The 15,180-nt window shown below is 39.2% G+C and overlaps 1 protein-coding gene across 1 annotated transcript in view; it reads left to right on the forward strand.

Moving 5' to 3' along the window:
- Nucleotides 1-14,216, forward strand: part of GRTP1 (growth hormone regulated TBC protein 1) — a 37,313-nt gene extending 23,097 nt beyond the window's left edge. Inside the window, exons 6-8 of the mRNA XM_062575453.1 lie at nt 11,964-12,136; nt 12,262-12,447; nt 13,722-14,216. Coding sequence (XP_062431437.1) covers nt 11,964-12,136; nt 12,262-12,447; nt 13,722-13,811 — 449 coding nt within the window. The 3' untranslated portion in view covers nt 13,812-14,216. The remainder of the gene's footprint in view (nt 1-11,963; nt 12,137-12,261; nt 12,448-13,721) is intronic.
- Nucleotides 14,217-15,180: the final 964 nt, after the last annotated feature.

The raw sequence follows: 15,180 nt of genomic DNA on the forward strand, positions 1-15,180 counted from the left end.
GCTTTTGGTTTGTGATCTCAGTAACAGTACATATGTTGCTCCTGTGTAATTCATTACTCCTCTGTCATTGTCAACAGAAGTTTTCTTCCCCCTGTTTATAGGAATTCATAACATCTTTATTCTGAACTGCATTTGCACATTCTTGTCATCTTATTATTAAATATCACCGTATCTCTGTTACTGCAATCCTCCAGATAATCCAGTCCTTTCACTATGTTATAGCATTGTCCCATGTGTGTTGATTTGGGACAGTATCTCTCAACATTAACAAATGTCAGCTCTTCCTTTTTCTCCAAGGTTGTTAAAAAAAAAAAAATCTTGAATTAGGTTGAGCCTACGAGCATTCCTCAGGGATCAGTCCTGCAACTTTCCTTTAGTCTGTTATTTTTTTTTTAACCTCTGTTTTTTACTGTTACATACTGCCTGGTTGTTTATCAATAATTAAAATTAAGAATAGAGTTTTGAATGATGAAATGGTCACAGACTGGTAGGTTAAGGTGAACTAACCAGCATTATCTGCTAGGAGAAAAGGTGCAATACAAGATACTACTTCGGTGTGTAGCTAAGCAACTCTTAGTTAAGACAAATCTCTGCATATTCAGATAATCAGTAACTAACACATTTCTGGTTTTGAGCCCTCTGTGATTCTCGGTTGTACCAGCCATACACTTGCAAGTAGACTTCTGCACTTGCTGTGTAGAAGATACAGCACAGTAAGAGACATGTGAATATCTGACCTGAAAAATAATTATGTATCTAAGTCTTGTGCCTCATTGTATTTCCACTGATTAATGTTCTAACATTCCCCATCTAGTCCCTCATACAGACTTCCAGGTTTCAAGGGAACAGTCACTTGAGAAATGCAAAATACCGTCTATAAAATGTTTCCACTTAGACTGCTTGCTTTTCATTGCAATTAAACATGTATTTACTTCCTTGTTGAGTCTAAATTTATTTTAATACCTTGATGGATCACTGTGAAAACTCTGAATACAGGACTGGCTAAGCAGCTGCATATTTTCAGACCTCCTTCTCCAAAGGGGAGTGGAAATTTGATTCACATGGAGCATTTTGTTCAGCTGCACAGGCGTGAGAAACTGCTAGACCTGAATAGTAATAATGTTAAGCTGAATTTGCAGCCTGTGAAGGAGACTGTAATGTGATGAAAAGCATGTCCTTTCACAGAAAGGCTGGAGTACCACAAGCCCATGCCTTTGGGGTGGAAAGCTCCATGCAAGACTATAAAAATATGTTTGCATAAGTAGTTACTGCTAACCAAACTTTCCACAGCAGGCTAGACAGCAAAGAAATCGAACAAGAGACTTTTACTGGGTGAATATCACTGTAAACTCAGAAAATTCCAACAGATAAACAATTCTGGGCTGCTTGCATATATTCTTCGCTCGGTAGCACCCAGCCCCAGGGCTCTCCGCCAGCAAAGCTCTCTCTCCTCCTTTGAGATTTCCTCTGTGCTCTCCCGTCCCGTGGCCGTGCATGGCTCCCTGAAATGCAACCTAACGTCTCCCGCAACGGAGAGGCGCGCTCGGCTGAGAGGCTGAATAATCAGGAGTTTTGAAATACGGGCCTCTGCCGTGCTTCAGGGTTAGCCAGCAGCCACGACACAAGCAGTCATCTTTGGACATTAGAGGTCGGTTGGATTTATCTAGGAGTTAAGCACACAGTGTCCTGTTAAGCTGAAGGTGGAATGTAGGGGTCATCATGTGCATATATTTAGAAACTTTGATAAGCCTGAAATGCTTATTACTTACAAATCTCAACTGCTAGAGGATTTGGGAGACTTGAGCAAGCAGGAAATAAGCAGCTGATATTTTTCTTCTTTACAATGATAAGTGCATTTATAGTTCTGGAATAATGTTATTTCCTGTATGTGTCTTAGACCCTCCCTTTTCCCCCAGATCACAGGTCTCATTAATAAAAGAACAAACTCAGTATTTAGTATGCCTGCATTAGGCAGCTTGGTAGGAGCACTGCAGTTTTGCCTAAAACAAGAATATCTTGTATATGACAAAAATATCCACATTCTCATCTTTAGCCTGCTGTGGAATATGCTGAATTTTGGCTATGTAGCAGAAAGAGCCATACTGTTTAACACCACTGTGTTCCTTGACATGGCTGTATTTATACTGGAGGCAGGACCTACGTGATTTATTCCACTCAAATGCCCTTTCCCTCTGGCAGGCAAGCCTTGTGTTAATATAATTTTGTTAGAGTGAACTTTGAGGTATTTTCACTAGGCCATCTATGGTACTACTGTAGCAGGGACCGCTGCAGCCTTTGGCTATTTGTGTGGGCAGTGGTATTTGTCTTTTTGTCTCCCCAGTAAATCACAGCTTTTCAAATAAATATTAATTCAGTTAGGCTTGATCGGAGGTAGAATTCTCTGGTTGCTTACAAAGGAGAAAAGTAAGCAGAGAGACAGAAGCACAGAAATGGGGGGTGTGGGGAAAGAGTTCCCCTTTCTGGATATGTAAAAACCAATTACTGGCCAAGCCATAGCATACAGCACAAGGCTTGTTTAGTTTGTGCTTTATGTTTTACTGCAATAGCTATTTTGGTGGGGGGGTTGGTTGATTGTTTTTAGCTGATGGTTTTAGTTATGAAAGCACTAATGTGCACATCTGGTATTAAAAACACCATTATTTTGACAGAGCTGTCTCCATGTTAAAGGGATTGCACTAACTACTTAATTAAAGCAGTAGAGGCATAGCTGAAGTCAATAGCTAATTTCATTCCATATAGCATATATTTTTTGACCTTCAAATGGTCAGTCAGGCTACTGAATTGTAATAGGTCCTTTACAAGGTAAAATACAAAAGTGTGTGCTAAGATTTAAATCAAGCACCTCTAATGTCGTTATACATTTGTCCTTTAAAACCAAGATGAACAGGTTTGAGTGCGTAGATAAAGGTCTTGCACAGTAGTTTCAGAGGCTCAGCAGTTTGGTGCCCCTGGTCTGATCCTTCTTTGTACTCTGGAGGTTCAGTTACAATTTCTGTAATGCAGCCTTCCTGAACAGGTTATTTGGACAGCAGTGAGCATAATATAATTGCTGACAAATGTAAATTGTAAACCTTGTAAATTCCTAGAAAATTATATTTGTATACTCAAAGTAATCTCTGTGTTAAATACCAAGACTCATAAATAAAACTTGGACATGTAATTTGATTAGCTATACAAGAAGCCAGTATAGCAAACTGTTGAATTTTTTTCCCATTCCCTCTGCAGCAGATCCATTTGGCTAGAGATTATTTTTGGGAAAGGCCCCAGATTCTATCTGAAGAAAAGCCCGTGCCACCACTTTTGATAATGTGTTCAAACTGTAAAACACACTTGTTTATTAAACATGTTTGCCATACTTTTTACTTGAATTTGCCTAGTCCTAACTTGTAGCGATTGCTTCTTTCTAAGCCTTTCTTTACTAGACTGAAAAGCCCATAAGGACTAGGACATTTTCTCTATCAAGTAGTCGAGTTTGCTTTTCATTTTCCTTGGACAAACTAAGCAGCTAAAAAAGTTCCTTACAGAGCTCAATTTTTCAAATACTGTTTGTAACTCATTCCTTCACCTTCTTTTTAGTTTTTCAACTTCTTACCTTAAATGTGAGTATTGTAACTGGATACAGTTTTCTAACCTTCGTTTTGCTAATGTTAGACACAGCGATGACATACTGACTTCCTCAGTGGTGAATATATTCAAGAACTGCACTGGCTTTTCCTGAGTTAAGACCTGCTTACTCTGTATATATCATACTTGCAACGTAAGATAATGCAAAATTGTTTATTTTGAATTTGCTGCATTATCCAAGTATTTTATTTTTGTTTAACATGACATATTATGAAGAAGTGCTAACACGAGGTTTGATATTGTTTCACAGTATGTGGTAGTATAATGCATGTACAACATAGCTGGCTGCATAAGGAATGTGTTTGTATAAGGTTTTAGGAGTAAAGGAAATAATATGAAGAAAATTGCTCACAATACAGCATAGTAACTTTAGTCTTCCTAAATATACCAGAAATCACTGTCAGTTTAGTTTCAGAGCAATGCTTGGAAAGTCCAAGTTTGTACAGGACATGCACTGCTTGTTATATGTATTGGTTTTTATTTAGAAGACTTGAATATTTTACTAAGTTTTCAATTTATGACAAGTGGAGAAGTCTCATCATGCCTCAAATAGTTTAAAACTTGTTGCTTTAAGATTAAAATTAATTGTCTTGTTAGCTTCCTCAAGCTTGAAATAAGAGGATTGGGGATTTCATTCCCTTTCTCTTCAGACTGAAGAGTTAGTTTGGTTTCCTTCCTCACGTATCTGGCTAGAACCATGTGTGTCTGTTCAACTTTCTATTTAAAGCCTCCTGCTTCTGACCACATCTTTGAAGTAATGTACTGGGAAGGTCTCATGCTGTGACTGTAGCACTGCTATAAGGAATTGAAGAAAATATAATGTGGGCTTATTTTTAAGTGTGAGATAATGTAAGTGCTTTATTTCATGCTGAAATGTTAAGAATATTTTTCTCAGTGATCAATGATATCAATTATTTTATCAGTGAATTGATAAAGTAGCCATTCTTCCTAATCCTATATAGGAATTAAAAAAAAAAAAAAAAAAAAAAAAAAAAGAGAGAGATCCAGGAATATTTATTCAGCTGAAGTCATCAGTCATTAAAACTCACTATATGATTTTAAATTCATAAAAGAATTTTTGTCTCCTTTACCAACATGATAAGCAGTTGGGGTAATTTTTCATGTTTGTTTGTGAATCCTCCTCCATTTGTAGAAATTCAAATTAAAAATCTGTAAAAGTGTTTTGTGAATTAAAAACCTTGATTCCTGGTGCCATCAACAGTGAGTAAGTTGCAGCCTTACTCTAAAGTGTGCAACTGTTTAGGCTGGTGCAATTCATACGGTATCATGGCTAAAATCAGATCAGGTTGTTTGGAAACAGCTGAGTGGTGAATAATCCGTGATGTCTATCAGCTTGCTGGTATTATGGAAAAAAAAAAGTATTTATGAAGGTAGCAATTCCAGTGTTAGTTATTATGAAGGGGAAGGAGGGAAAACAGGAAAATTGGCTGACAGCATTTTGCTGAGGGCTCTGTGCAACCTGAGAGTGCTTTGGTACCGATAATCTAGGCTAGTCTCTAATGATGCAAATGTCTGAATTGAACAGCATATAACAGCTAATAAGTATAAAAAAGATACAACCTGTTTTCATTCTCTGTATCTTGAATGTCTGAAAATGGCATTTGTGCTTTTGTTGATTAATGCCACTGACCTGATTTTATTTCTCTGTGCCTGGGAGGTTATGCACCTTTGTATTTCATCTTTGTCTGGTGTAATGACTGGAAGAATATTATCTTTCCCTTTCTTTCTGTTGTCTTTATAATTAACAAGCATCCATCTCCTGTTTTCTATTGGTAGCTACTGGGACGTCTGCTCAGAATCCCACTGTGCTGTCTGAAATGCAAATGGGAAACTAAAAGGCTGCTTTTAGCATCCACGTTCAAAGTTTGGGGTCAGAAACAAAAGATGAATCAGGTGGGATTCTGTAGGAACAATAAAATACTCTCTGGTTGTGCATACTGAGAAGATGTTAATATTAAATAATTCTCAAAATATTACAATTAAAAATATTATTCCTATTGACATTAGTAGCTTTGAGGTAACACAAAGGAAACTTTAACATTTGATTCATAGTAAATTTTAGGAGGATTAGAAAATTATGTTAGTCCTTGCCCTTGTAATGTTAGGTGTTAAATGAAATACTAAAACAGTGAAAACCTGTGTGGTTTTTGAGCTCTGAACATCAGTACTTGTGTACCACCTTATGAAAGGCTGTCGTTCACGTCCAGTGTTTGATATTGTGCACCTTAGTCTGGAGGAAATGATTAACTGGCTTGTGTGGTTTCAGTATCGCAACCCGTAAGCACCTGTAAAAGGCTTACTCTTTGCGGTGAGGGAGACTGTTTTTGTTTGTTAAAAGGTAGTTCTGCCATCCAAAATGAATTCTGCTGATTACAGTTTTTTTAAAGCTGTGTTAAGTTGTGAAAGAGATGGTTACTGTTGGTTCTGGTTCCAGTTCAGTCCCTCAAAACAGAAATTCAGGGTCAGCTTGGTTTGATAAAGAAAAAACAATTGTGGTTTGAACCTGTTTTGTATTTTTTTTTCCTGGAGTATTAGAAACATGTTTTAAAAGTAACATAGTAAGAGTTGAGCTTGCCATTTAGCCACATATCTGCAGGATATCACTTTGGCCAGGATATCTACAGGGGTCGCTTTGGCCAGGTATTGCAAAAAGAGTTGGCAGTACTCTGGGTTTTCCTCTTCTTCCTGTTGTGATTTTCTGATTTCCTCCCAAACATATATTGTCCAGCTTTTTATGTCGGGCTCGTGATGTAGGTTCTTACAAGACCTGTTGCAACTTTTTGGACTGCTCCCATGGTAGTGGGGAGTCCGTGGAGGAGCAGGTGCTGCTCTGCCTTCTTGGACGAAGTAGGCTGAGAGTCGCCCATGAGGAGAAAGAGTGACTCAGTAAATAGTAGGAATGGTATCGCTGAAGGTGTGAAGGCACCAGTATCATAACCTGGTTTGACTTCCGATACAATTAAGATGATGAAACTCCTTCCGTGTTTGTTGCGTGCAGTTCATAACTTCAGTTAATGCCAGTGTATCTTTTTGGAAAGGAAAGCTCTGCGCTGCCAAGGTTATTTAAAATAATAGATCCCTGTGTTCAGTAACTTGCAAACAAATAAGTTTTTATAGCGAACGATTACTACAAAGGGTTTTTTCCACAAAAGTATGTGGTGGGTTCTGTTTCTGTTTTGAAATAAAATGTGGAACCGATTGCTTTTCATTAAGTCAGCCAGTTTCAGTTTATGGCAACCTCTGCTTTGGCTCTTCAGCATCCAGCCCTCCTGCTTTTTTTTCTTCTGAATTCCAATAAAGTCCAACTTTAAAGAGCAATGTGCGCCTACGGCAAAGAGCCAGTTTCGAGCATTGCGTAACGGTGTAAACATGAACCCTTTTTTGCTTTTTCTGGGAAGAGAGAAAGAACTCTAAAAATGGAGGACTGCTACCTTAGGAAGCTAGACATCATGTCAGTTTTGTGACTGCGCAGTGGATGCTCAGTTCTTCTCCTGTGTGTGCCTGCTGTGTGCAGTCAGCGGGCATGACACACAATTTGCACATCACACTTCAGAGGTCACTTTTCAGCCAGCTCAGCCTCCTAACGCCCTATATTTTTCTTTGGCTGTCATGGATGCTATAAACAGACTGTTGCAAACAAAGTACTTTAAGTAACTTCTGACTGTGAGAAAAGATAATGCAGCTAATTTTCAAATTTTCAGTTTACTTAAATTAACTAGACTCAGTTTGTCCCAGATTGGGTTATGTAGGCTCTTAAAATGATAGTCAGAAATGCTGGAAGGTAGGCAGCAGAGCTAAGGTCTTGTCTAGTGTATTTCTGTAATACTAGGAATTCATATCATGCCAGTTCTAGTAGGAGTATTTATATTTAATCCTGACATATGCACAACAGACTCAAAGGATTCTTTTTTAACTTCTGCAGCTCTGACTTGGAAAGGTAATTTAAGGCTATAAGAGTATGGCTTCTTAAACTCTTTATTTTTGGAATTAATCTATTTGTAACTGAGAACAAGGTCATACAGTCTTTACAGACTTTATCCTTACTTGCTGCAAATCTCATTACTGCTCGGCAGCACAAGCAGTTATATCTTAGTCCTGGACACGTTACTGGTAGGATTCAGAGAGGTGCTAATTATTGTGATAGGGAGACAGTGAAATGTAATTTAAAGAATGTCTTTTTCCCAGATCCTGAACTAGAATAGGTTTCAGGTTCAGGGATAGCATGCCACGGTCAGTGCATTAATAAGCCTTTTAAACTGGGGGAAGAAAAGTCCCCCCCATCTATTCATCCATTGTACAGTAACAGTAAAACATCAAGTGGTTGATGAAGCTGGTTTTTCCTTATTTCTGCTCACCTGCCGGAGGGAGGAAGCACTGCTGGTTTCAGCAGTCGTGGGACTGCACCGCTGCCGAGGACCAGGTGCTGGTCAGGAACGTGTACTCCATGGGGTGAACTGCCTAAATTACGCTTTGCTAAGTATAGAAATGCCCGAGAGCAAGGTGTAGCAAGGTGTAGCAGGTGTCTAAAAGTCATAGACAGGCACTGGAAGTGATAAAATGGGCAAAGTAGGTGCATGTGGTTAAGTAACAAGCAAAGGAAAGCTGTGAGGAAAATAAGTGAAGCCTAAGACCAATTTACAAAATAGCTTGGAAATAGGGAGATTGTATTGGGAAACTTAATTTTCATCTAGAAAAATCCCATGAATTTAATGATATGCTATTTAATTGGTTGCCATCCAGAAGGAAGATGTGAAGAAAAATAATCTGTAGTGTATGATCACATAACTCTTAACCTTACCACTTCCGTTTGATAATTTAGAAATGAAAGGAAACAGTGTGGCTGTGCGTCTTTTAGAGGATAATATATTGTCAGAGGACATTCTTGTCAACCAGTCCAGATCAATAGCTGCAATAGCTTGCATTTGATTTGTAGTTATTTATTTTTTTCAATTAGTGAGTGTGACAAATTGGGAGGAGACACTGACTCGAATCCATTCTGGGTCATTAACTGCTCAGTATTTTAGTAGAGTATTAAGAGGGAAAAACAATGAATAGGGTAATTAAATCTGGATAATGCAGGTTCAAGAGACATTTCAAATGTTTTGTAACATAAAATTAACAGGTGGAAGTCTCATAATGTATTTTGATGGTAGGTAGGTGGTTCCTCAGAGTAGAAATAGTTTGCTACACAGTATCTTGAGGAAAAACAACTCTGGTGTGTGGGGGCAGGTAAAGCTTGTGTAGACTTGTTTATTTTGACTTTGGAGAAAGATTATGGGCAGAGCAGCCAATTATAGAAGATTAGAAAATAAGGTGCACTGAAGAGTTTGCAAGAGGGTAAGAGACAGAACCGCAAAATTTTTGCTGAGGGGACATTTGCAGAAGACTTTGGGGTCAGTCACCAGTAGCAAGAGCAAAACAAAAGAGCAGGGTGGGTTAGGAAGCATTTAGGCACTGAAACAAGTTGCAAAATCATTTTCACTACTGAGGTGGCTCGAGCAGGGAGCTAGATCCTCTTCAGACTGATGTTTTGGGTGGGTGTTTCTGGCTAACCCTGCGTACCTCGATAACTGCTGCAGGTCCCTTGGGAGGGCGCAGGCCTGGGCGCTACGGCTCCGTGCTGCCTGGCTCGGCCGGCTGCCGGCGGGGACCGGGCTCCTCTGGGGGTGGCTTCCCTCCGAAGGCTGATGTCAGAGCCTGGACCTCAGATCTGTGTCTTCCCCTTGGCTATCCCTTATAAATTAAGCTTTAAAATACTTGTGGGTACCTTTTGCACAAATACAGGATCCTACAGGAATGTTTCTAAAGGACTGGAAATGCTACTTTCCTAATCTGAGGAGTTACTACATATTTTTATATTTACATTTATATTCATATATTAATATATATGTGTATATATACATTATACATAATTATATGTGTACATAAATATAACTAACTTTAGCATATACATTAATATATATATAATTATATAATAAAAATGGCTCAGATACTGATTGTTTTAATGCAACTTATTTTTGTTGTGAACTGGCCCTAATATCCTGGGGAAAAAAATGCTGCTCAGTTACTGGTGTCAGCATAAGATCATTAATCACTCTGGCCACTTGTTTTGCAGCAGAGCTGCTGCTCGCTGCCTCGCTGCTCTGGGCTGAACACTCCAGTTCTCCTTATCAGGGTGCCGGGGAGCTGCTGCCGCCGCTCTGGGAACAGCAGGAGGCTGCCCCAGATAGATGAATCATGCTTTTCCCTTTCTGTTTGGCAGTACAACATAACAAACTCAAACGTAGGTGTAATTTACGCTGAGGCTTCCCTGCTGATCGCTGCTTCGGTAATTCGAAGTGGTTTTCTAAGTTGCCTTGCTGTTAACGTTAGTCACCAGTTCTCCAAGAGCTGGGTGGGTGTCCGGTTGCCTTCCCCTGGGGATCCTGGAGTTCACTTTGCTGTACAAATTAAAAATAGCAGCCGCCGTTGATTTCAGCGTATCGGATGATTGCAGCAGCGCAGAGCAGAGCGTGTGTGAGCTATCTTTCCTCCTGAGGGCACTCTCCAGTGGTGACAAAGAAAGAAGTTTAAGTTTGTGTAACAACTTCTATGGTGTAACCTTCCATTTGTTTGTAATATATTTTATTCAAGGATTATTTGTGCTCTAGTTCTCGGAGTTTTCCTACAAGCAATTCTAAGACCAAATGGTTAAAGGAATGTATTGGCAGTGATCCTTCAGTTCGTAGAGTTTTACTTTATTTAGTGGGAACAAAGAAACTAAGGCGCACAAGCAAAAAGCTAGATTCCTGGAGGTTGAATGAGAGGCTTCTTAATACCATGAAAACTTCCGTAGACATTCTGCAATTTGAATAGGAGAAATATAAATGGCTAATGGGGTTCTGGTCTGCTCAGTAAAACCATCTACAAAGAAAAGAGTAAAAAGTATTGAACTGCTCTGGTAACTTTATTATAAGGATTGAAATGTTATAAAAATATGATGATGATGATGTGCATAATTTGGACATCCTAGACATATTTGTGGCACTGGGAGGTTTTATTAAATTATTTCAGAGAAGAGGACTTTGATCTTTCTGATTCCTTCACCTTCACGTGAACCATGTCTGGGAACCTCGCAGAGACCAGCTCAGAGAAACCTGAATTGCAATTTCCCAGAATCAGAGGAGAAGAAAGGGGAGACATATAGAAGGGTGCTTGTGTTACCAGTTATTTCATTCAGTAAATAACGTTAATAATTCAGGTCTTGTCAGCATAGCACTGATGAGCCCTCGAGAATTGCTTCCTAGGACTGGAGCCATCACGTTCAGCTTAAATATTTCTGTGGAGACCTAAACCCAAAATATGAATTCCCTGAACACCTGTGTAATTCTTGGCTCCTCCTGGGGCACGTGGACTCCATATGCACCAAAATAATCTTTTCCTTCCCCTGAGTGTTATGCCCAGAACTACTTGTCTGAGACCCTCGGTGTTCAGCCTGCACCTTGGTAAGGAAGCTGCTTCCCCTGACTGTCAAACCCAGCCTGGTAGGCCCAGGCTCTGCAGTAACAGCCTTAGCCTGCTCCGTTTTTTCTTCGTGTCGGTTGTAATAGTTTAGGACAGGATGAGCTGCGTGGGAGATGGAAGTTGATTTCCACTGCTGTCTCAGATGCGTCTTTAAATGGGAAGTGTTTCCAGCTGGGGACCTGTCATCACTTCCTGTTGAGATTATTGTGTGAAAATGGGAGTTTCCTTGGATCAGAGAAATGAAAGGAGGAGTACAACTTAGTGCTTAGGGCATGCCCCAAGAGAAGTGGGGTTTGGCTTCTCCCTGGATAGCTGACTCTCACAGAAGTTCAGGTCTCCAGTTTGTGACTGGACCCGATTTGAAGGCTTTGTTTTCATTTATTGTCCGTGTACGGCGTGGTCTGGGAGATGTGCAGGGCAGACACCCACATGGGAGGGAGGTACGTGTGCACTGAACAGTTTAAATATTAGCAAGATGGTCATAATTTTATTTTTAAAAAATACCTAGATTACTTCATACAAAAGAATGAAAAGTAAAAAAAGTTGGGGAGAGAGAGAGAGAGGGTAGTTTGAAGGCACGAAAGATGTTTTGTATCAAGGGATCAGCCATGGCTGAAACAGAAGTGCTGTGTGACTGCAATGCAGGCATCTTCACTTCATGGTCTAGTTTACTTCAACTGTGCTTAGGATTCATTGGCTCCAAATTTTATATACTCAGGTGTCAAGCACATTCTTTTCAATGTTGTGGAAAATTACGTATGTTTATTACTCAATTTTGGTTTCTTCTCTTCAAGATTATTACAGTCCTGCAATGACAGGCCTGAAGACTGATCAGGAGGTTCTTGGAGAACTTGTGAAAATTAAAGTTCCAGCTGTGGCAGAGTTGATGGAGAGACATGGAGTCATGTGGACCCTAGTGGTGTCACGCTGGTTCATATGCTTGTTTATCGACATTCTTCCCGTAGAGGTAATATCAAAACAACCTAATGCCAGCTATTACATGCGTGATCATTATTTCGTTCAGAACACTTTAATAATTACTACCAACTGGAAGACAAGGAGCTGTAATCGGCCTTCTCTCTTCTCTTGCAGACTGTGCTCCGAATATGGGATTGTTTGTTCTATGAGGGATCAAAGATCATCTTTCGTGTGGCCTTAACTTTAATTAAGCAACACCAAGCTTTTATTTTGGAAGCCACGAATTTCCCTGACATTTGTGATAAATTTAAGGAGATCACCAAAGGGACATTTGTAACAGAGTGTCACAGTTTCATGGAGGTAAATTCTCCACAGCTTTTAATAGTTACAAATTAAAAAGAAGACCGAAATGCCTTGCTCTGTCAAAAATGCAAGTATAGTTTTGGGAAACATTTCTGCAGGAATCACCAAAAGAATGAAAAGTCTTTCTTATATAAGAAACTGAGAAACTTGAACTTTTTTTTTTAAAAAAAGAGATTTTTAAAGAATTTTATCCAACTCCATCTATACCAATCCAGTCACATTATCTGTCGTACGGGGGAAAAATCCTCTTGCCCTTTTTAACAGATAGAGCAGGAAGTCTGACAAGAAAATAACTAGTGAATACTCTCAGTGAACTATGAATTGATTATGCTTCTGTGCTTTTTTTCAGGGGAATTGTAAGATTGTTGTAGAATAAACACAAAGTGAGCTATAAATGTGCATTGATAGATCTTCACAATAATAGATCACAAAACATTATTTTTAGTCAAAGAACAAAAAGATAACAGCTAGTTCTTACCTTTTCTTACCTCAGAAAGGATGAAGTTGAGAGTACTAGTTTTATGACAGCCTGCAGCCTAAGAATTATTCTTGTCAGCTATGATTAGATGCAAAAATGTGTATAAAGCATTAGATTCAGAGCTTAACTCAGAAGACTGAAAAGTAAAAGAAATGAGTTAGTTGTTGTCAAAAAAATCCAGCAGATCTGTCATAAATAACATACCCAACTCTGCTGTCCTTATTAGTGGATGCGTGCAAAACTGCATCCCCATGAGTAACTGCTACTCCCAGAACAGTTTTGTGCTTAGATCTGAGCTCTGTGCACAGGTCTGACAGATTTGGGTATATGATTTAAGCTGTATTTTGTTTTTGCATATACAGAAGAAAAACAAGCTTAATTTATTTGTGTTTATGAGGTTTTTAAATAAAGGAGTGCTGAAAACTAAATCACAGGTGTAGCTAAATTTAGAAGTAAGTTTGAGGGATTTTCTTCCGTTCCCTAAAGGATCTAGAATACCAGTTCTGTCAAACACTAACTGCCTTGAGAAAACCAGTCCAGAGGCTGGTACCAATGCAGATTTTTTTTCTTATTATTATTTTGCCCCCTTCCCTTAATTACTTACCATTTCACAGCAACTCTTTTTAGAAAATCTAGTATCTAAAATGAGTTTGACTGAACCCTTTATGTTCAAACTAGCTTTTGCAGGGTCATTATCATATAACTTAAGAAACAGCACTTGTTATGATAGCATGATTTGAACTCTTGTCCAGAGTAAAGTTTTTAACTAACACCTTTCCTCTTTCTCCCGTAGAAAATATTCACAGAACCAGGAAGCTTGTCTATGGCAACAATCAACAAACTCCGAGAGACTTGCCGTGAGAAGCTGCTTTCTCAGGGATAACTCACCAGACTTAACCAGGCAGTCAGAAATAACAGAATTTGACACATTCCTCTATTTGCACTGACCAAAGCACACTTTAAGCTTTCCATGAATTAACTGACACTTGACCAATTTTTTCCTGCCTTTCAAGTAAGTAAGTGTTGTTTTTGTACTGTCAGACTTGATAACTGGGACTACTGGTAGCTGGTGGTTTGTTTTGTTTCCTTTTAAAAAAAAAATAAAGTGTTTTCAGAATAGAATCTGATGAATGTCAGGACACTTTTTAAATAGTCACTGTCTTTGACTTTTCAGGGCATTTTGCAATGTTAGTGAAGACAGGTATATGGAATTATATATCCTTCCTACTGTATTAACTGTGACACTTCTATCATTTGTACAAAATAAATGTAATTTAATTTGTCAAAACCTGTTTCTTGGAGGTAAAAGTGAAATACCTGATCCTAATGCTTGGCAGTGGTGCTAGAGTACTGATGTCTTCCTTTGACTGTCACTAGTTAGCTGGAATACAAGCATTTTCCTTTTTCTTCACTGCTGTTGTTGAGGAAGCTCCATGAATATGGAGAAGTACAAGTCAAGACAGCAATTACTAAGGTGATCTTTATCTCCATTGTCAGTTACTACATGCAGCTTACAGCAGCTTCAGGTAAAGAAGGTAGCAAATGTGTGCAAGTCCTGACTGCAGAAAGAAGCAGCAAAAATTGCTGTGATCACACTTGTTTTATATCCTCATTTAAAGTTTTTAGATCAATTGCTCTAAGATCAGCTTAAGTAAAAAACTATTTATTTGACCCAAAATCTAGAAGTAGAATTTCTCAACCTTGTTATAAGAGCTGCTGAAAGTAAGTGTTTTTTGAGATGATGTACTTTTCTTTCATGCTGATGTGCTGAGGTGCAGCTAGAATTGCTATACCCACATGTATCTGCATCCTCAGAAAATTTGGGAAAACTACACCATAAACAACAGCTATGAACAGAACTATTCCTCTACAGCACAAGGCACCCAGCCACCCCGGAGCTGAACGCCAGGTGCCTGTAACTCAATTTCCCTGGCAGGAACAAGCAGAGCAGCAGTCCTGCCCACAGTAGGCAGCCACCTGTGTGAAACGCTCTCTCATGCCTGCAGAGCCCTCTTGTGGCCAGATCCTTTCCCTCTCCCTCCTGCTGTAGAAAAGGAGTGGGGAGGGACTGGGGGCTGAAGACACAGCAGCAGACTTGTGCTTTTTATTCTCCCACTTGAAAAAATACTTGACAAAGCCTCACCTTTACACCCACACTCCTTTCTGGACTTTGCCCCAAGCTATTATCCATCCTGCCAAAGATGACTTACCTTTTCTGCAGCAGGTAGTTTCTTAGATTCCAGAAGTCTGCA

This window comes from Rhea pennata, chromosome 1, assembly GCF_028389875.1.
Source record: "Rhea pennata isolate bPtePen1 chromosome 1, bPtePen1.pri, whole genome shotgun sequence".
NCBI classification, from domain to species: Eukaryota; Metazoa; Chordata; class Aves; order Rheiformes; family Rheidae; genus Rhea; species Rhea pennata.